The sequence below is a fragment of the Balaenoptera acutorostrata genome, chromosome 3, assembly GCF_949987535.1.
Source record: "Balaenoptera acutorostrata chromosome 3, mBalAcu1.1, whole genome shotgun sequence".
Taxonomy (NCBI): domain Eukaryota; kingdom Metazoa; phylum Chordata; class Mammalia; order Artiodactyla; family Balaenopteridae; genus Balaenoptera; species Balaenoptera acutorostrata.
Window position 1 is genome coordinate 173,492,555 of NC_080066.1, and position 21,513 is coordinate 173,514,067.

A 21,513-nucleotide genomic window follows, 5' to 3' on the forward strand; every position below is an offset into this window, starting at 1 on the left:
AACCAAAAAGCTTATAGCCTTACCACTCAACAGATACCAAATTCAACTCAAATGGTCCATAGATTTAAGTTTATGTTAAAATCATTACATTTTTAGAAGAAAACAGAGGAAATTATCTTCGTGAACTTGGTTTAAGCAAAGTCTTCTTAGATCTGACAACAAAAGCATGAGTCATACAAGAATAAAAAAATTGATAAATTAGACTTCATTAAAACTTTGGTGCTTTGGACATAATGAAAATGAAATATCTAGGCACAGACTGGGAGAAAATTTTTGCAAAACATATATCTAATTAGGGACTTGTATCCTGAATATGCAAATAACTCTTATAACTCAATAATAAAAAGAAAAACAACCCAATTTAAAAAATGGGCTAAAGGGACTTCCCTGGTGGCACAGTGGTTAAGAATCTGCCTGCCAATGCAGGGGACACGGGTTCAAGCCCTGGTCTGGGAAGATCTCACATGTCGCGGAGCAACTAAGCCCATGCGCCACAGCTACTGAGCCTGTGCTCTAGAGCCCTAGAGCCACAACTACTGAAGCCCGCATGCCTAGAACCTGTGCTCCGCAACAAGCGAAGCCACTGCAATGAGAAGCCCGCACACCACAAGGAAGAGTTGCCCTCGCTCGCCGCAATTAGAGAAAGCCTGCGTGCATCAATGAAGATCCAACGCAGCCAAAAATAAATAAATAAATACATTTAAAAAATAAAAAATAAAAAATAATTAAAATGGGCAAAAGACTCTATAGACATTTTACCAAGGAAGACATATGAATAGCTAATAAGCACGTGAAAATGTGTTCAGCATCATTAGTCATTAGGGAAATGCAAATTTAACACATGATGAGATAACATTACACTCCCATCAGAATAGCTATTATAAAAAAGAAAATATCAATTGTTGATAAGGATGTGGAGAAACTGGAACCCTCATATTAATACATTATTGCAGGTTGGAATGTAAAATACTGATACCTGTTACAACATCAATGAAGTCTAAAAGCATTATAGTCTAGTGAAAGAGGCCAGACTCAAAAGACTATGTAAGATACAACTTATATAAGAAATCCAGAAAAGGTAAATTTTTAGAAAGAGAAAGCAGATTAGTGGTGGCCTGGAGCTGAGAATGAGTACTAGGATAGGCTGAAAATGGGCTTGAGGACATTTTTTGGTAGTTAAAATGTTCTAAAACTGGATAGAGGTGATGCTGCAGAATGTTATGAATGAATGAGAAATCATTGAATTATACATGTACAATGGGTGAATTTTTCGGTATACAAATTATGAACTCAATAAAGCTATTTTAAAAAATAGAAAGATGGGCAGTGGCGGCAGGCTTTGTGGGAAAGATAATGGGCTGGGGTCACATGGGCCTGAAAGTGAATACCAGAGCCCTGACTGTCGTCTGCGGGGCCACCTTGAGCAAGTTATTCATCTCTCTGAGCCTTAGCTTCCTCCTCTGTAATGGAGGAAATAGTATCTATTTTGTAGCTTGTTCTGAGAGCTTGATGACTTAATGTATGTACACAGTAGGCACCCAATACATGATGCTCTCCTGGCTGACACCTGACATTCTATGGGATTCTGAGTGCCCTGGGAGCCAGGCACTGTTCCTCCTGCCTTGGAACCCTGTCTCCACTCCTCCTCCTTCTCAGGCTAACTCAGCTCCTACCCACTCTTCAGGATTCAGCTCAGATCTCTCCTTGAGAAAGCGTTTCCTGACGGCTACCTTTCTCTCCTTCCACCTGGGCCTAGTTAGGCTCTGTGAGCTCCCATAATACTCCGTGCTCACCTCTCATCACGCTGGCTCACAAAATACTTGGATTCATTTCCTCGAGTCTGTGAAATCTTTGTTGGAACAATCTGTATGTAATTCATGATTCTCTCCTTTGTGTTGGCACACAGTAGGTGTACAAACATTCCGTAAATGAACAAATGAGTACATTATATTCCTCTGAGGGACCCTGTCTTCACAGAGAAGCCCCCATTCCCTCCCAAAGGCCATCCCTCTCTGCCCATATGAGGTGGGTCCCTTGGGGCATTTCTGAGCTAGAGGAGGTGGGGCTGCCAGCCCTCATTCTGCCTAGACCACTGTGTACGTTGAATAGCAACAGTGGTCACCCCTGTGCCGAACGGCACCTAGTGTCACACCTGATCTGCAGTATCTCATTTAACCCTCACAACAATCGCACCAAGGCAGGTAGTATTATTACTGTTCCTGTTTTAGAGCTTGTGGATCCAGGCTCAGAGAGGTTCAGTAACTCACCCACAGTCACACAGCTAGCAGGGGACAAAGCTGGGATTCACACCCACGTCTACCTGACACCACAGCTGTGCTCCTAACCCAGTCATCTCCTGGCCAGTCATCTCCTCTTTTGGTAGCAGATCCTGGACTAAAGGGTAGCGAGCAAACTTTCAGAGATAAGGGCTTTTAAAAATTCTTTAAATGCTTCCTCTCGTCTTCAGTAATGACATGATTTATCAAGGACGGCAACATCAGCTTCCTTTCTTAAGTAAATTTTATGTAAGTTCCTTGGTACAGAGAGATCTTAATTTTTGGCTTCAACTAATAAATAAGCCCCATAGTATTTCATTTTAAAGCTGGGCCTCTGAACACATTTTCTGTGGGATCTGCTGGGCCGGGGGGAGTGAGGGTATATTAGTACCAGAGATCAGCCCCACACCGGGGAATGAAAAGGGACCCTTTGGGTTGTAGATGGTCCTGAGGTCTGAGTGGGACAGAGGATGCTGGGCACACCGTGAGAAATGCTCTGGGGCACAACATTCTGCACAAATGCTTGCCTTTTCTTCTCAACTCCCAGCTGGGAAAGGAGCAAGAAAGAAACGTCTTTGTTGTTTTAAAATGTTCCTGATATGGAAACAGTAAGAACAATGACATTAATGGGTAGCCTTCACTGGACGCGGACAGTTTGCAAGGCATTGTCCTGAGGACTTTCTGTGTTGACTCACATGACCACCCAGTGATGCAGGAGCCCTGGGTTTCCGACCGTGACTGGGAGCTGGAACTGGAGGCTTTTGAAATCCTTTTTCCTGAGCTGCGTTGTCCCTTTTGTCCCCGTGCTGTGTAACTGTCCTACACAGGGGTGGAGCTGGGTGGGGGGGTGGGTCACGGATGCCACATCCCCAGGCCCAGCTTCTGCCTGCCTCGGCACATGGGTGGCCGCCGTTCCCCAGGGAGCAGTGGTACCACTTGAGGTGACTGTGCTGCACTCGGGGGGCTTTCTCAGTGCTTGTGCCCAAGTGGATGCTTTCGAGTCACATCAGTAGCTCCAGATTCTTGTCCTAAAATTGCATGAAGGGCCGTATTGAACCATCACTTACGGTATCTCCCCCTCCTCCACTCCGGATTGTAAACCCCACGAGGCAGGATTAGTTCCTTGTTGTAGCCTCAGCCTCAGTGCTGTGTCTGGTCCACAGAATGTGCTCAACTCACCTCAATGGCTGCACGTGGATCCACTGGGCAGGTGACTGGGCAGGTGGAGAAGCAACACCCACCTAGAAGAGCCAGATGTTCCAGTGTCCTGAGTGACCATGTTTCTATGATGCCCTTTAAAACACTCCAGCACAGACATGAGGGAGGTAGCAATTGTTTTTATCTGCATTCTAGGGATGGTTAGTTAACAACCGAGGAAGCCCACTAGCAATAGACACTGCAGGGGGGGTTAGCTTTCAAGAGCGGTGCTGCCATGCTCTGGCTAACGGGCATCAACACTAGGTTGATCTGGACGTTGGATCAATTAGAACCTAGATCTCAGTCCCCCCACCAGGGCTCAAACCCATGCCCCTGCAGTGGAAGCGTGGAGACTTAACCACTGGACCGCCAGGGAAGTCCCCGTTTCTTTCCGTGTAAAGAACTTGGAAAAGACAACGTGAGGCCCCCTAGCACATCTGAGGTGGTGTGGGACACTGGTGCCCTCAGAATCTGAAAAAGAAGGAGCCAGAAAAGCCTGTCTGCAGAGGGGTTTGGGGTGGGGGAGGAGGGAGGATGATGGAGCGGTCTCTGCCTGACACCTGCGGCCCTTGTACCCTCTGCAACTCTGGTCCTGAGGAATCAGAGTAAGGCAGCCAGGCCAACGTCACTACCAATCCAGCAGGGAGGGGGATGAACGCAAGGGCTGTGTGTACGTGTGTGACAGCGTCAGAGCCAGGAAGGCAGCAGCCCTGATGATGGAAAACCATTGCACAGCCCATACCTTAACCCTTCATTTTCCGGTTTGAGAAACTCAACTGGTTTAATGCCCTCTCCCCACACACCCAGACTCCTTTCCCTAACCAATAACACCCTACGTGGTCTGACCTCCCATTACCTCTCTGACCTTGGTTCTACCATTCCAGCCACAAGGGCATCCTGCTGTCCCTCCAATGCACCTGCTCGCCCCGGACTCAGCCTTTGTGCTCACAGAAACACCCCTCGCCATCTCGTTTCCTTCAAACCATCCTATTCCATACCTTCACAGCACTGATCGTAACCTGCAACAGTCACGTTTATTTATAGGTTTGGTTTTACAGTTGCGGTGGTGGCCGTCTGTTGCCCCCATGTAGGCCCAATTGGCCAGGGACTTGTCTGTCTGGTTGACTCCTAGCACATAGTAGGTGCTCAATAAGTTTTTGTTGAATGAATGGATGAATGAATTCATGCAGCCCCTGAGATGTCACATATTAACAACCCAGCCACTGCCAGTTAGCGAGACGGACTATCTTCAGGTGAAGACCCTGGAGGCGTGTGGGAACACTGTTGCTGGCTGAATTCACATTTTGGGTTTATTGAACTTATTGTAATTCTGCAATAAAGGTGACTGACCTATACGTCACCCTTCCCAGGGGCTCCGAGGACTGGAAATACACCAACCCAGAATTGTTCGGTGACGCTAGTCACCTGGGAGAATTTGTGGAAAAGAAACTGGAGGTTGATGGGCTTTGGCTTGTGCCTGGGATCTCTATTGCCTTTGATGACTGAGTTGAATGCGGCTCTGCCGGGTCAGGTAGAACCTTAGAACAGAAGGCGGCACGCCTCCACATCAGGGGCGTCAGGCGGCGTGGGTGATCATTTTCTGTGCATGTCAGTGTGTCTTCAGATGACAGGGCTCTTTCCACCTAGAACATAGTGGGGTTCCCAAATTTCCCAAGGAAGAGCATGATCTGTGTGGCTTTGTTTATGATCAGCAGCATGAAGGACCTATTGAAACAGATGGTGGAGTAAGAAGGGCCATGGACTGGACTCTGAGTTTGGTGACAGTGGCTGCTGCAGCCTGGGTCCCCTCCTCTCTGACGTCCAGCACAGCCTCGTGAGCCACCTGCCAAGGGAAAACAAACAGCAGCAGGTCGCATGCGGACACCTTTATTTACTGAGTTTTGGTGTTTCGCCTAGGAAGGGGGACACCCCCCGAGAGGCTCCAAGGTGATGCCTGGCATTAGGTTTGCTCAACTAACTACAGCTCTTGTGGTTACTGGTCAGTTGGCCCTTAAGCACGGAGTTAAATGAGTCCCAGTTCTGCCACTAACTGCTGCAAAACTTATTTGGGTGCTGTGTGCTTCACTTTTCAGTTCTGTAAAGGGGTGATCATAACTGCATGCCTCCCACAAGTTTATCCAGTGAGTTAAAGATCCTACAGAGCAAGTGCTCATGAACTTGCTAGCAATTGTAATTGCTACAATTGTTGCACAGGAGACCAAGGTTAGGGATTACTAAACGGTGGATCCCTGCTTGGTCTTCTAGGGAAGTAATTAATGAACTCCCAAACTGCAGGGGGCTGGAGAACTACCAACAATTACAATCATTGTTTTTCTTTTTCTTGTTTTAAATTTTAACTTTAATCACTGTTTTTCATATGTGCAGAAAAGCATCTCATGGGAAAGGTTCATTATGGTCATCATATTCCAGTGGCCCCTCTCTGCATTCTTTCCCTGAACACCAGTGACAAAAGATCCCCTTCTGTGGCCCAGGGCCACTTCTGACCATTATAACCTGTTATAAAAATAAAATTTTAGGTTGGGGATCAGAAACTCATGTGTGGACAGGGGTTGGGCAGGTAACCCCCATGAGATGATGGGATGTCTTGTAAGAGCAGGGGGCGCATGGGGAACCTGGAGGGCTCCCTTGGGCTGACTGTTTGGGCTCACTGTTGCCATGTGGGAACTGGGCTTGGCACATAGTAAATGCTCAATAAAGAGAATCAGAATCTAAATTTTTAGGTCCAGTATGTTACATTTTAGAACTCAGCTCCCTTTCCTCCCTTCTTCCCTCCTTCCCTCCTTCTTTTCTTTCCTTCCTTCCTCCCTCCCTCCCTCTCTTTTTTTCTTTTTCTTCCTCCCTTTCTTCTTCTCCTTCTTCCTTTCTTTTGACTGCAGACCAAACACAACACATCTACAGGGTACTCATGGCCTATGAGCAGCCACATTATGACCTTGCTGTGAGCACCTAGGCTTTAGGGAGGTGAGGTCAAACGCCAGGGGACATCTACTCATCTGCAGTGGGTTTGGGGCAGCAGAGCTGCCTGCCAAGTAGAGGTCTGATTCTCAGAGCACTGTAGTTGGACCTTAGGAACATTTATTTGAAGAGGGATAAAAGATGCCTGTGTATCAGTGGTATGACGGCCATAAAGCCACAGGCCTGGCAGCCGTGAGATCCAGCCCTCCTGTTACAGAGAAGTCACTTTGCCTCTTGGGGCCTCTGGCTGCTAATCAGCGAGATGAGGGTGCCCCTCAAGCCAGTCTCTACAGGCCCTTCCGACTCACGCCTTCATGCAAATACGCTAATCAACCAACTCACTTTGGAAACTTGAAAGAAGTCTTTCTTCGTGATTCCAGAAAAATCAGCATTTTTGTCAAGGGCATCCCAGATGCCCATCTTTGGGAGGATATTTCCAGGTTATAGGAGGAGGAAATGGAAAATTTTGGAATGAACACCTCTAAGCACCTGTGGAAAAGAAGAAAGAACAAGATGTGATCACGAGCCCATGATGACCATTTTAGGTGACATTTCAGGAGACTCCGCTCTTCCTCCAGGCGCTGGTTGCTGCTAGAGGGATCAATACGTCCCAGACCACCAACCCAGCTTGCTCTGGAAGTAAGCCTCCTGGATGAGCAAGTCCAGCTCTGGAGATATACGAGATGAAAAACGGGCCCCCTAATGAAGTAGGGGGCAGAGCTGAGAAGGGGGACAAGCAAAGGTGACTATAGCAGAGGCCCAGGGGAGGCACTGGGCAACGATGGAAGTGTGTCTGCCATCCCTGGCCCAGAGTGTGCCTCTCACCACCCTTCCCGAGACAAACCCTGCTAATCCCTGAGAGCAGCAAAGTCCAGTAGAACTTTCCGCAAAGTTAGAAATATTCTCCACCTGTGCTGTTCAATATGGTAGTCACTAGCCAGCCCCATGTGCCTATTAAGCAACTGAAACGTGGATAGTGCCAAGAAGTAAATTTAAAATTTTACTTAATTTTAAGTAATTTAAATTTAGATTATAACATGTGGCTGGTGGCTCCTATATTGAACAGCATAGGCCTAGAGTTTGGGCCACTTTTTTCTTTCTCTGCGATGGTTTTTTCTGAACCAAGAGTGAATAGCTCACGTTTATTGAGCATTTATTATGTGCCAGGCATTGTCCCAGACACATTCATCAACATTATCTCCATTTTAAAGATGGTAAATCTTAGTTTTAGTGCTTTTCCCAAGGCCATGTACTCAGTCACAGAAGTGAAAGCACAAAAGTGTTGGATGAACACTTAAATTCCTCACTGGGGGCTTCTTGGGACATCTAGCACAGTGGACAGCTCTCGTGCCCCTGTTACTGTCTCCTGCACTGGCTTGGCCATCTCCATCTTCTTCCTGCTCTGTCTGCTGCTCTTTAGAGACCCCTCCCCCACCCCAGTCTCCGTGCTGCTTCCCCTTTCTCTATCCATCCCTGGTTGCAGTCTGAGAAAAGAAGGAAACTCTGAAACATCTGACAGTGTCCCTTGATCCCCACTTTGCCTTTGTGAGTGCTGTCTCCTTTACCAAAATGCCCTTCCCAAGCCCCTATGTCCTTTCCATACCTGTGGCTCAAATGTGCCGCCTCACTGAGGCCTTCCCTCAATCCCAGCTTCAGCTGTGATCTCTCTTTGCTCAGAAGTGCCTCAGAACTCTGCCCACCCATTGACCTTTGTCTTTCTTGAATTACAGTTATCCCTAAAACTATCTTTTCTCTCCTCCTAGACTACGAGCACCTGGGAATGATGCTGATGATGCCAAGAAAATATTGCTAAGAGACTGTGCATAAGACTTTGACATGCCTTTTTATCTTATGATTAACATCCTTTTGATACTCTCCATAATAACTACAGAACTAGTAAGAATATTACTACTGACTAACATTTATTGAACACTTACCATCCTTCAGACATTCTTCTAAGTGCTTTAAAAATAGTAACTTATTCTATCCTTTCAACAACCTGTGAGTTTGATAATATTATTATCCTCATTTTATAGGTGAATAGCAATGTTTTGTGTGTGTGTGTTTATGCAATAGTTCTACAGAATTCAATATCGAATTGGCTGATACAGTGAGCTCTGCTAGCACAGAATAGCTACCATGACATAATACTTTTGCAGTGATCTATTAGCTACATGACCTGGGGCAATTCACTTCACCTTTTGGAGCCTCTATTTCCTTATCTGTGAAGGGGGGTGGTAACACTTCTCATCTGTCAGGTATTCGTGAAGTTCAAGGGAGAACATGTCTGCAGTCCCAAACTCACTGTCCAGCATGTAGTTGGCGCTCAATTTGCAGGAGTGATTATTCAACAGCTGTTATCATGACCTTTTCCTCATCCTTGGGTGTGCACCATCACCTGCCTCAGGCCACAGCAAATTGGCATACATACCCACCTCTTCTGGAGTGAGCGGCTCCACTTCCTCAGAGTCCTGGCTGACAAGGCGTGTTCCAGCTGCCTCATCTTGCCCTCACCAGGGAGGACAAAGAAGGCCACAGTGTCTCTGCTGTAGCCCATCTGCAGCACAGAGTAGTTCAGCTCTGGATCCACCCCAAAAGCAAATTGTTCCACCTGGTGCATCATTGGAACACGTACAGTGGTCCTCTTGCTCACCAGGAATGGGAAGCTTTTACTTGTATATGCAGGGTTAAAGGGCTTCTCCTACTTGGCTAGCACAAAGAGAGAAGAGACGTCTTTATGTCAAAGTACAATTAGTGAGGTGAAGACAGCAAGAATGGCGAAGTAAGGACCTCTGAAAACTCTTTCCTCCATAAAAACAATGAGAAAACTGCCAACAGTGGTCAGAATTAACTTTTTTAGAACTCTGGAAATTAACCAAATGCTTTCAGAAAATCAGGGAACAATTTATTAAAGAAAAACAACTAAATCTTGGTAAGAACAGTGAGTTTTGTGGTATTTTAACTTGTCCTATTTCCATTCTCCACTTCCCAGCTCTTTTGTAGCCTGAAAAAATAATGGCCTGAATTTGCAATGAGATACAGCAGCCTGGCAGTCACTGAAGGGAAAAAATAGGGCTGGAATCCTAGAACAAAGTGAGAGGACTGACACTAGCCAACTTCAATACTTACTATAAAGCTGCAGTAATCAAGACAGTGTGTTATTGATAAAAGAACAGACAAATAGATCAATGGAACAGAATAGGGAGCCCCCAAATTGACCCACATAAATACAGTCAACTGATCTTTGACAAAGGAGCAAAGGTAATACAATGGAGCAAAAAGTCTTTTCGAAAAATGGTGCTGGAACAACAGACATCGATATGCAAAAAAAAAAAAAAAAAAGAATCTAGACATAGACACAGACCTTATACCCTTCACAAAAATTAACTTGAAAAGAATCACAGACCCAAATTTAAAAACTATAAAACACCTAGAAGATAATATAGAAGAAAACCTAGATGATCTCGGGTACGGCAATAACTTTTTAGATACAACACCAAAAGCATTATACATGAAAGAAATAATTGATAAGCTGAACTTCATTAAAATTAAAAGCTTCTGCTCTGTGAAACACAATGACAAGTGAATGAGAAGACAAGCCAGACTGGGAGAAAATATTTGAAAGAGACACATCTGATAAAGGACTGTTATCCAAAATGTACAAAGAACTCCTAAAACTTAACAATAGGAAAACAAACAACTGGATTAAAAAAATGGACCAAAGACCCTGACAGATACTGCATCAGAGAAGATATACAGATGGTAAATAAACATATGAAAAGATGCTTCACATCATATGTCATCATGGAAATGCAAATTAAAACAACAGTGAGATACCATTACGCACCTATTCAAATGGCCAAAATCTGGAACGCTGACAACTCCAAATGCTAGCTAGGATGTGGAGCTATGAACTCTAATACATTGCTGGTAGAAATGTAAAATGGTACAGCCTCTTGGGGAGACAGTTTGGTGGATTCTTTCAAAAACAAATATACTCTTGCCATATGATCCCACAACCATGTTCTTTGATATTTATTCAAAGAAATAAAAAATTATGTCCACACGAAAACCTGCACATGTATTTTTACAGCATTTATTCATAATTGCCAAAACTTGGAAACAACAAAGTTGTCCTTTAGTAGGTGAATGGATGAAAAAACTATGGTATAAGCAGGCAATGGAATATTATTCAGAGATAAAAATAAATGAGCTATCAAGCCATGAAAAGACAAATAGGAACCTTAAATGCATATTACTAAGTGAAAGAAGCCAATCTGAAAAGGCTACATACAGTATGATTCCAACAGTATGATATTCTGGAAAAGCCAAAACTTTGGAGACAGTAAAAGGTGGGAGGCAGAGCACAGAGGTTTTTAGGGCAGTGAAAACACTCTGTATGATACCATGATAATGGATACATATTATTATACATTTGTTCAAATCCGTAGAATGTAAAACTCTAAGAGTGAAAATAAACTACAGACTTTGGGTGATTATGATGTGTAGGTTCATCAACTGTAACAGACTTCTCTGGTGGCGGATGTTTGTAATGGAGGGGGCTCTGCATGTTGGGGGGTAGATGGGAAATCTGCACTTTCCCTCAATGTTTCTGTGAAACTACAACTGCTCTTAAAAAATAAAGTCAACTTAAAAAGGCAGTCAGGGCTTCCCTGGTGGCGCAGTGGTTGGGAATCTGCCTGCCAATTCAGGGGACACGGGTTGAGCCCTGGTCTGGGAAGATCCCACATGCTGAGGAGCAACTAAGCCTGTGCGCCACAGCTACCGAGCCTGCACTCTGGAGCCCACGAGCCACAACTACTGAGCCGGTGAGCCACAACTATGGAGCCTGCATGCTTAGAGCCCGTGCTCCACAATAAGAGAAGCCACTGCAATGAGAAGCCCGTGCACTGCAATGAAGAGTAGCCCCTGCTCGCCGCAACTAGAGAAAGCCCGTGTGCAGCAGTGAAGACCCAACGCAGCCAAAAAAAAGAAAAGACAATCAATAGAAATTTTCCTGAGGAAGTTCAGACAAAGACTTTAAATCAGCTATTTTAAACATGTTCAAACAACTAAAAGAAACCATGTTTAGGGCTTCCCTGGTGGTGCAGTGGTTGGGAGTCTGCCTGCCAATGCAGGGGACACGGGTTCGGGCCCTGGTCTGGGAAGATCCCACATGCCTCGGAGCAACTAGGCCCGTGAGCCACAATTGCTGAGCCTGCGCGTCTGGAGCCTGTGCTCCGCAACAAGAGAGGCCGCGATAGTGAGAGGCCCGCGCACCGTGATGAAGAGTGGCCCCCACTTGCTGCAACTAGAGAAAGCCCTGGCACAGAAATGAAGACCCAACACAGCCAAAAATAAATAAATAAATAAATAAATAAATAAATAAATAAATAAATAAATAAATAAATAAATAAAAAAAGAAACCATGTTTAAATAACTAAAGGAAAGTATGAGAATGATGTCTCACCCAATAAAGAGCATGAATAATAAGATAGAAATTATTTTTGAAAAGAAACAAATAGAAATCCTGGAGTTGAAAAGCACAGTAACTGAAATAATAAATTCTCTAGAGGACTTACCTGGTGGTCCAGTGGCTAAGACTCCACGCTCCCAATGCAGGCGACCCGGGTTCAATCCCTGGTCAGGGAACTAGGTCCTGCATGCCGCAGCTAAAGATCCCACGTGCCGCAACTAAGACCCAGTGCAGCAAAATAAATAAATAAATAAATATTAAAAAAAAATTCTCTAGAGAAGCTCAATGGCAGATTAGACTAGGCAGAAGGGAAAAAACCCCCAAACACTGGTGAACCAGAAGATAGAGCAATTGAGATTGTATAGTCAGAGGAACAGAGAGAAAAAAGAATGAAGACAAATGAATAGAGCCTCAGTGACCTGTGACAGTTTGTAACGCATACCAATATAGACATAAGGGGATCCCAAAAAGAGAAGAGAGACAAAAGGGAGAAAGATTATGGGAAGAAATAATGTCCAAAAACTTCTGAAATTTGATGAAAAACATTCATGTACAACATTCAAAAATCTCAACAGTATCTGATCCACAACCTAGACACATCATAATCAAACACATCATAGTCAGACACATCATAATCAAACTGTCAAAAGCAAACGCTAAAGAAAGAATCTTGAAAACAGCAAGAGAAAAGTGATTCATCATGTACAAGATATCCTCAGTAAGATTCACAGCTGATTTCTCATCAGAAACCAGGGAGGCCAGAAGGTAGCTGGAATGCATCTTCAAAGCACCAAAAGAAAAAAAATCCCGTCAACCAGGGGAATTCTACATTTGGCAAAACTACCCTTCAAAAGTTAAGGAGAGATCAGGACATTTTCCAATAATAAACAAAAACAGAGGTTTTGTCACTAGCACACCTGCCCTATAAGAATACTAATATTCCTGCTCCCTCCACGGGCCTCATCCAGCAAGAACTGGCGCCAGGAGGGTTTTAGACTAAGTGACCCGACAGCAGTTGAAACTCCAGCAGTTTTGGAGTAAGTCAGTGCTGGGCTTGTATCAACTCTGACGTTCACGATGGGCAAGTTTTTAACCTCTCTGGACTTCAGTTTTCTTTCTCCGCTCTGTGACATAGGGATAATTACCTGTACCCTGTAGAGTTGTTCAGAGGATGGAGAGCAACAGGGCGCTTGCCTATGTCAGGCCAGTCCTAACGTGATAGCCACGTTCCCAACAGCCTCTTTGTTGAAACTAAATTTATGTAAATTGGATAACATTTTATCGTACCAAATATGACTAAAATTAGAGGAAAGTATACGAGGAATCTTTTTGCTGAATGAGTAATTCCTTTAGGAAACTGCAAATTTCTCACCATTTCCATTTATTTGATTCACCAATTTTTTGTTTTGTAGCTTTGTGTCTGTTTGACTAGAGTTGAGTTTTCTCTCTAAGCTGGGCTCACATAGACCCACCCACCTACTGGACTCTTTATCCACACGTTGCAAGCTGAGCCCCTAAGCCATCCCCACCCTGGGCCCGGTGGGCATAGATCAAAGCCGCTTCTCCTTCATGGCTTTGGTGCTTTTGCGTTCTTCACTTGGGAGTGGGCTGGAGAGACGGGCTTGTTGCTGGATCTTTGCGACTGTGAGAGGGGGAGAGGTTGTAGGCCGAGAGAGTCAGCCGGGCCCAGAGGGAAGGGAGTTGCTGCCAGGTTCAGGGATGAGGCACCAGGGAGCACCGGGCCATCCTACCAGAGGCCAGAGTCCCATCCTGGAGAGCTCTTGGTGGGGTGGGGCACCCGTTAACACCCTGTGCCTCCCCGGGAGCCCACATCCCCATCAGCAGACATGGCCTTGCTGGAGGACTTCGGACTCCATGCCCCCAATCCTGCTGAGTGGGGATCTGGGCTGAGCAGGGGGCGCCCTCTGAACTAGTAGCCTCTCAGGGGTGTTGGCTGGTAGGAGTCCTGACCCCGTCAATGGCGCTGGCCTCCACGTGACCTTAGGCAAGTTGCTGCTTCTCTCTGGGCCTCAGGGAGGAGGCCTCAAAGGGCTCCTTACTTGACAGCCTGGGGTCCACGCCCACAGGCCTCAAGAGGCAGGTCCTTATGCTCTTGGGGGAAAAGCTCCAGGAAAAAAGCTCATTCTGTCGGCTCTTAAAATCCAACCTCCTGGGACTTCCCTGGAGGTCCAGTGGTTAAGACTTGGCACTTCCACTGCAGGGGGCGTGGGTTCGATCCCTGGTCAGGGAACTAAGATCCCACATGCCTCACAGTGCAGCCAAAAAAAAAAAAAAATCCAACCTCCTTCCCCGCTTGGCCTCTCTCCTCCCAAACTCCTGTCCACCCGAGGCCACTCCTTCTCTCTCCCAGCCCCACGAAGACCCTCACCCCTCTCTCTGTGGTGACGACTGTGGCCTGGAGGTATGTGTGCGTCCTGCCGGGGGCTCTGCCTGACGGGGTGACAGGCACACTCCGTCCTCTCTGTGCTCGCCCCGTCTGGGGTCCTCCTTCCCAGACCCCACTGCCTTCATCTCACCCTCCACCGGCTCACACCTCCTCAGTCCCTCACAGTCTTCCAGCCCCGGTCACTAACCACACTGCAGACAGCCTGAGCTTCCCCCAGATACAAATCTCGGGGGTCACCCACCTGCTCAGATCTCTCCATGGCTCCCCACCAACCTGGGGAGGGATGCCCAACTCCTGGCATTCAAGGTCCTTCTCCATTGTACCCCAACTTACCTGCCGCCCCAGCTTTATCCTGGAGCACACAGCTGGTCCTGTTTCCTGGAAAGCTGGTCCCATTTCTCTTAGTCCACACACCCTCTCCTGTCTTCATTTGCCTCCTTATCTAGCTTGGCTGTCAAAGAGCTTCATTTCATTCCCAAACCCTATGCTCCCTGGGGCCGCTGTGTCTGTGACACTCACTTTTGGTGAGTCCCCAAGCCTGGAATGAGCCACGTCTCTGCTCTTTCTCTGCCAGTGCTGCGGGGAAGGAGGCTCAGCAAGGCAGGCTGGTCCACTGTGAATTCCCAACCAGCCACCTCTATCTGCCTGGCAACAGAGCTCTTATCAACCCACTCGCGCACAGACTTTGGGGAATCTCTCAACCTTTTCTTTTTCCTTGAGATGGACTCCTCACCCTGCCACAAACGCATGTACCCATGCATGCTTGCACACACATACACACACCAGACAGCCTTGCCTCCTACCTCCCATTAAAGAGAGACCCTCAGAAAAGGAACTGCCTCCCCTCCCCCATCAGACATACCCCTGCTTTCCCCAGCACTCCTCCCCTCCCCCATTACTTCTAAGGTCCACCTCCCTCTCCAAACTCTAGAAACCTTCTTTTATCTCCATCGCAGGACCCTTATACCTCTCTCTTCTGTGTTTAAACACTACTCAACTGGATCCTTGCCACTGGCTTTTAAAAATAATTAATTAATTATCTTTTACTGAAGTATAGTTAATTTACAACTAAACTTGAGTTAGTTTCAGCAAAGTGATTCAGTTATACATACATATTTATCTATTCTTTTTCATATTCTTTTCCTTTACAGGTTATTACAAGATATTGAGTATAGTTCCTGTGCTATACAGTAGGTCCTTGCTGGTTATCTATTTTATGTATGGTAGTGTGTATATGTTAATCCCAAACTCTTGATTTATACCCCCCCTCTCCGCTTTGGTACCCCTAAGTTTGTTTTTATTTATTTATAAATACGTTCAAGTCTTGTCCATTAAGACAAACCACCACCACCACCAACACATTCCCTTCTAGCTATTGCTCTATCTCCATCCTCCCCATCATGGCCCAAATCTGAAAGAGCTGTGTATTCATGGACTCACCTTCCACTCACCCCCTGGCCCACTCTAGCCTGGCTTCTGGGTCCACAGAACCAGGACCAGCCCATGAACATATCTAAGTTCTCATCTCACCTGACTTCTCAAGAGCCTCTGACACTGGAGACCACACTCAGCCCTTAAGCATTCCCTCCCCTTGGCTCTGGGACACCACGTTCTCCTAGATTTATCCTATCTCTCTGCTCCTCCTCCTGTCTCCTCTGCTGGTTCCTCTTCTCCTCCCAGTCCTCACATGTTGGCGAGCCCGCCAGCATCTGTATTTGGCTGTGTTGCCCTCTTCACTTCAGTCTCTCCTTTCTCTCCAGCTGACCTCATCACGCCCACGGTTTCATTACTAAGAGATGCAAATCATTCATTACTTTCAAGCTCCAGCCCAGACCTTTCTTCTGAACTTCGTGTATTTAACCACCTACTTGATATCACCTTCTGATGTCGCAAATGAACCTTGAGCTCAATGTGACCCAAATGGGACTGAGACTCTTTCCCAAGCACCATCTCCCAACCAAAGTTACAACCGAAACTTCCTTTCAACATCTCCATCCACGGCACCACCACTCACCTAGTTATTCAAACCTAGGACTCATCCTTGCGCCTCCTTCTTCCTCATTCCCCTTGTCAACGTATCACTTATGTAGTTTAAATGTTCCAACAGCCTCCTATTTCCCAGAGTGGGCACTGATCTTTAATCCAACCCACAGAGCCTGTGCTCTGCTGGCCCCTCTAACTTCATCACACATCTCAAAGCCAATGCTCAGTCTGCTATGTCCAGCCATTCTGCCCATTTTCATGATCCTCACAGGTGATGCTTGTTGGACCTACTCCTAGAGTGTTACCCACACTCCCCTCACTGACCTTCCCCCTAATTAATTCATATTCATTGTTTAGATCTTAGCTCATGTTGCTTCCTCAAGAAAGATCTCTTTGACTACCCAGATAAGAAAAATTCCTCCTATTAAATGTTTTCATAGCACCTTTAACCTCTTAGTGAAATACCTATCATTGTCATAATTTTGCTTTTATTTGTGTGGCTGAAAATTTAATGAATCAGGGAAGTTGTCTATATTGTTCTCCCTGTACAGCACTGTTTGGCCAATAATAAGTGCTCAATAATTGAAATAAAATTAAATGAGCAATTTATCTCTGAGGGGTGATACTGACTGGAAACGAGCAAAAGAGACTTTTTTAGGGTCTTAATTAGGATGATCATTCCACAGGTATATACGTATATAAAATTTGAATTGACTTACACTTCAGGCCAAGATAAGTCTGACATTGGATTTGCAGTTAGAAAACTGGACAAAATATATGAAACAATTGAGACACAAAAAATATGAAACAATTCAGACACTGAACAACAGGCAGAGAAGGGAAACAAATGAGGTAAGTCCTATGATTGTTTCAATTTTCTGCCTATTTGCACTTTCTGTACACAGGGAGGGGAGCCCAAGGAGAACATGGTAGGTTTGCTTAGAAGACAGGCATCAGAGTTTGGGAAGGCTGAAGAAGCTACAATTTGTGCAGCAAAAATGTACATTAGCTTAAATCCAAAGCTAAGTGCTCAGCTCTGCATGCATAAAGTGAAATTCCACAAAGTTGGTCAAAAACAAAAACAAACAAACAAAAACACCCTGCTGTTAAGATGTAAGAAGAACAATTCCTAGGATTCACATAGCATGGGGAGATATTTAGGTTATAACCAGCCAGAGTAAAGAGACCTCATGGAACACCTGGAGCATTCAGTAGAGACCCTGGAAGTTTTGCATCTTGACATTAGGCTAAACTAAGTTTGGTTTAAAGCTGCTCTAGGCACCCTAACAAACCTGAAAATATGCATTGACAGAATAAAGCAGTTTTGTAGGTAATTTAGTTCACTGTCAAAACCAATGTCAACACACCATAGAGGAAGACAACAAAACCCAGATCAAAAAATTGTAATGCCACAATGTCCAGCAGCCAATCAAAAATTGTTAAATATTCTAAGAAATGGGAACATGTGATCCATGTCCAGAAGAAAAAAATCTGTCAGTGGAAACAGACACAGACATGACTGAAATTATGGAATTAACAGACAAGGACTTTAAAATAGCTATTTAAATATGCTTAAACAATAAAACATTGCTATAATGTGAAAAAAATCAAATGTATAAAAAAGAACCAAATTGACCTTTTAGAGATGAAAAATTCAGTATCCAAAATGAAAAATTCAGTGGTTAGGCTAATGAGAAAATTTAAATTGTAGAAGAGGTCAGTAAGCTTGAAAGTAGAGCAATAGGGGCTATCCAAACTGAAGAGAGCAAACTGGGGGAAAAAAATAACAGTGTCCCAGTGAGCTGTGGGACAAAATCAAGTGGCCTAACATATGTATAATTGTAGTCTAGGCAAAAAGTGGGTAGGGGAGGACAGAAGAAGCTTTGAAGAAAAAATGGTGAGAAATATTTGTGTAATTTACACTATATAAACTATACCTAAGTAAAATAGGCTAACTAAAATAAAATGAAATGAATACAGCCCTGCCATTTCTTTCCCTATGCGGTATGATCACACATGATTTTCAGTCTGTCTAGATTGCCCTCACCACTCTCTCACCTGACAAACTCATTTCCATCTGCCAGCTCCAGTTCCAAATCATCCACTCACCAAGTATTCCTGGATCCCATAAAAAGTCTGTCCCTCCCTTTACAAACACCTGGAGCAAATTTACATTCCTACGTGTCTGTCTTTCTGGTTAGACAGTCTGGACCTTGTGTGGCTTCCTCCAGGACAGGGACTATGGTCAGGGAGTGATGGGGAGAAGAATAAAGGGAAATATAAAGATGGTGGAGGCAGTGGGAGGGCAGTGGGAGGAAAGATGGGAGCCCCGAGGGCCAGGCTTTGCTGATTCACCCACGCCCAGGGACTTTTGTAAAGACCTACAGTTGGTGAAACACAAGTTGGCAACCTAAAGGAGTATGGGGTTTTCCAAGCTTGGAAAATTGTCAGGTGAGTCTGTAGTCTTGTAAAAATTCAGATTCCCAGGCCCAACCTAGAACTGCAGAGTCAGACTTTCCAGGGAAATATGAGAAGGCTTGGGAGTGGAGAAAGCTGGGCGCTCCCTCCCCACACAGCTTGTGCCCTGGCCCCAGAGAGAAACTCTCCAAGATTACTCTTGGCTCTGAGCTCCTCAGCTGCTGAGGTCTTGGACCTCCTGGAAAGCAAAGGCCTGTTCCTCCCCAGATCATAAGCCCAGTCTGGCTGGATCAGCAACAAAGCAGGAGCGGACCCCCATCCACGGTCCCATCAAGATGGAATCTTTCTCCCAAGTCCATCCTCCAACATGAAGCCTCTCCTGCTGTGTCCGGGCCACTCTAGACTTTTCCTTCCTGGGCTATAGGATCTTCTGCCTGCCTCACATATCTTTATGCTTTGGTCCCATTCCTGGTTTACGAAGATCTTCATATCACTTCATATACTTTTCTCTTTATATGTATATATTTAATGTATTTTTGCTATTAACTGTGGAGCAGATTGGGTGCCTCAAGGCTGACCTTGCAATGCCATCTTAACCAGAAGTGACCCTTCAGAGCCTCCCAACAAGGACCCAACATTACCCACTGTGGACCTGTGCACCTGTCTCAAGGGGAAGGGCTCCCCAGAGCTCCTGGCAACCTCTTTTGCTGCAACATTGCTCATTTCTTAGCCTGCCTGGATGATCACCTGACTTTTAGGAATCTGAGTCAAGCTGAGGGTGGAGATGTGGAAGGGGGGTAGATCTAGACAGATGCCCAAGCCCTGAGGAGTTTTTTTTTTTTTCTGACTGTTCATCGGTTTCTGGTTGGTTTTGGAAAGGAGGTCTCTATTTCAACATTATGAAACACACAGGCTTCCTGCTCCAGAAGGGATCTTTCTCCTGGGGGGCCCCTTTCCCCAGCCTATTCCAAGAATCTGTGAGTCTTTTGTTTACATCATGCCAAGAAAAACAACAGCCAAAATGTTACCTGTGCTGGAAGGACAAGCGGCTTTCATGGAAGCACACACAGTACACTTCCCTCCCCAGCCTGGATGCCTTTAACAGGCATCACAGATATGGATGGACGTTTACCAGGTGCAAAGTAGATTCACATGCATTACATCATGTAAGCCCCCTCAAATACTCTGTGAGACGTCTCTGACGATCCCCACTTCACAGAGAGGAGAAACTAAGGATTGGGCCCAATTGAGTGCCTTGCCTAATGTCACAAACCAAACGCGAGACAGAGCTGGAATTTGAAGTTCAGCCTATCTGACGCCAGGGCCTCCTGCCAACCTCCAGCGCCTTGAAGCCCCTGCCAAAGTCCTTAAAGTGAAAGGCCATTAAATGCAACACAGTAACTTGGGTTTGAGCCTGGAACAGACAAAAGGATATTAGTGAAAAAAAACTGTTGAAATCCAAATAAAGTTCAGTTAATAGTAATGTACCAACATTAGTTCCTTAATTGTGTCGGATGCCTCATGGTTATGTAAGATGCCAACATTGAGGAAACTGGGGCCAGGGGAGGCAGAAACTCTGTACTATCTTCACAACTTTTCTGTAAATCTAAAGTTATTCCAAAAGTTTAAAATTTATTTTAAGAAAGAAGAATGGCCAATCAGGCACATAAGTCATGAACACTTTTCAACCTTGGCCTGAGACTCCCGGGCAGGGGATGGGGGAGGTGACTTCCATGAAACAACCTCAAGTGCTTTCTGCCTGTGACATGGACCCATGCAGTAGCAATATCCTTCCTTTACCAGCTCTCCTTCCTGATCTCCTCAAGGAGAAAGTCTCTCCTTGGTGCCGGCATGTCTTTACAGCTGCTGACTTTCCTTTTTAACAAAGTAGAGCAGGCTTCAGGTTCGGAGGCTGCAGGAGAAAACGGTCTCGGTGGAATATAATCACCACCTTGGTTGTGTTGTATATTTTTACAATTAATTTTTATTTGTGTCAAGTTTTTATTTTTCGTTTAATATATTTGGTTGTGATATTAATTTTTCTGCTTAAACCTTTTTTTGTTTTTTAAACGTGCATTGATTTAAAGATCAATCTAGGTAAATAATGGAATGAAGAGATGGGGGTTCAGCCACAATCATAAAAGTGGTTCAGGAGTGGATGAAAGTTGGGAAATTAAGTGGAAATGGAAAGCACGTTTCACAAAGAAAAAGGGTGCCTTGGCCTTGGACTCTTACTGTCACACCTGATCACTGACGTGGTGACGCAGGAGGGTGGGAAACGCTCTCTTGGCTGGGCCTGAGCCAGAGGAAGCCGGCCGCGGGACCCTAAGCTCTCGCCTGGCTTTCCCACACCGGCACCCTGTCTGGCGCAGACTCAAATGCTCAAAAAATATTTGTTGACTCAATGAATGCGTGGAAGAATGAACATGCAGATAAAACTCTGGAGTCAATTCTGTCATTTCCAATAGGAGTGTCAAAGTATCGTCTGAGATAGAAGGACCTTGGACGACCATCCAGGGCCACCTCATCATGACACAAATGGGAAATGGAGGCCTGGGAAGAAGAAGGTGTTTGCCCGAGCCACACAGTTTGCAGAAAAAGCAGGGCCAGGGAGGAGGGCTTCTCACCTGTGATTATCCTCGCCAGCATACCAGCCTGTCACTTCTGGTGTGTGACCACACGAGTGACCTCAGCCCAGGCAGACAGGAAACCAGCCTCCTGGCACCCCGCGTGTGCTTGAAAAGTCATCTGCTCGGAAGCCACATAAAGGCTTTCTGCAT

General features: G+C 45.4%; 1 protein-coding gene across 1 annotated transcript; it reads right to left on the bottom strand.

Annotated features, from left to right (window-relative positions):
- Positions 1–5,116: 5,116 nt before the first annotated feature.
- On the bottom strand, positions 5,117–14,650 carry SERPINA9 (serpin family A member 9). The gene is given in 7 exon segments (XM_057542710.1): positions 5,117–5,232; positions 5,235–5,316; positions 6,792–6,883; positions 6,886–6,930; positions 8,877–9,153; positions 12,278–12,344; positions 14,574–14,650. Coding segments are annotated over 7 exon segments (756 nt in total).
- Positions 14,651–21,513: the final 6,863 nt, after the last annotated feature.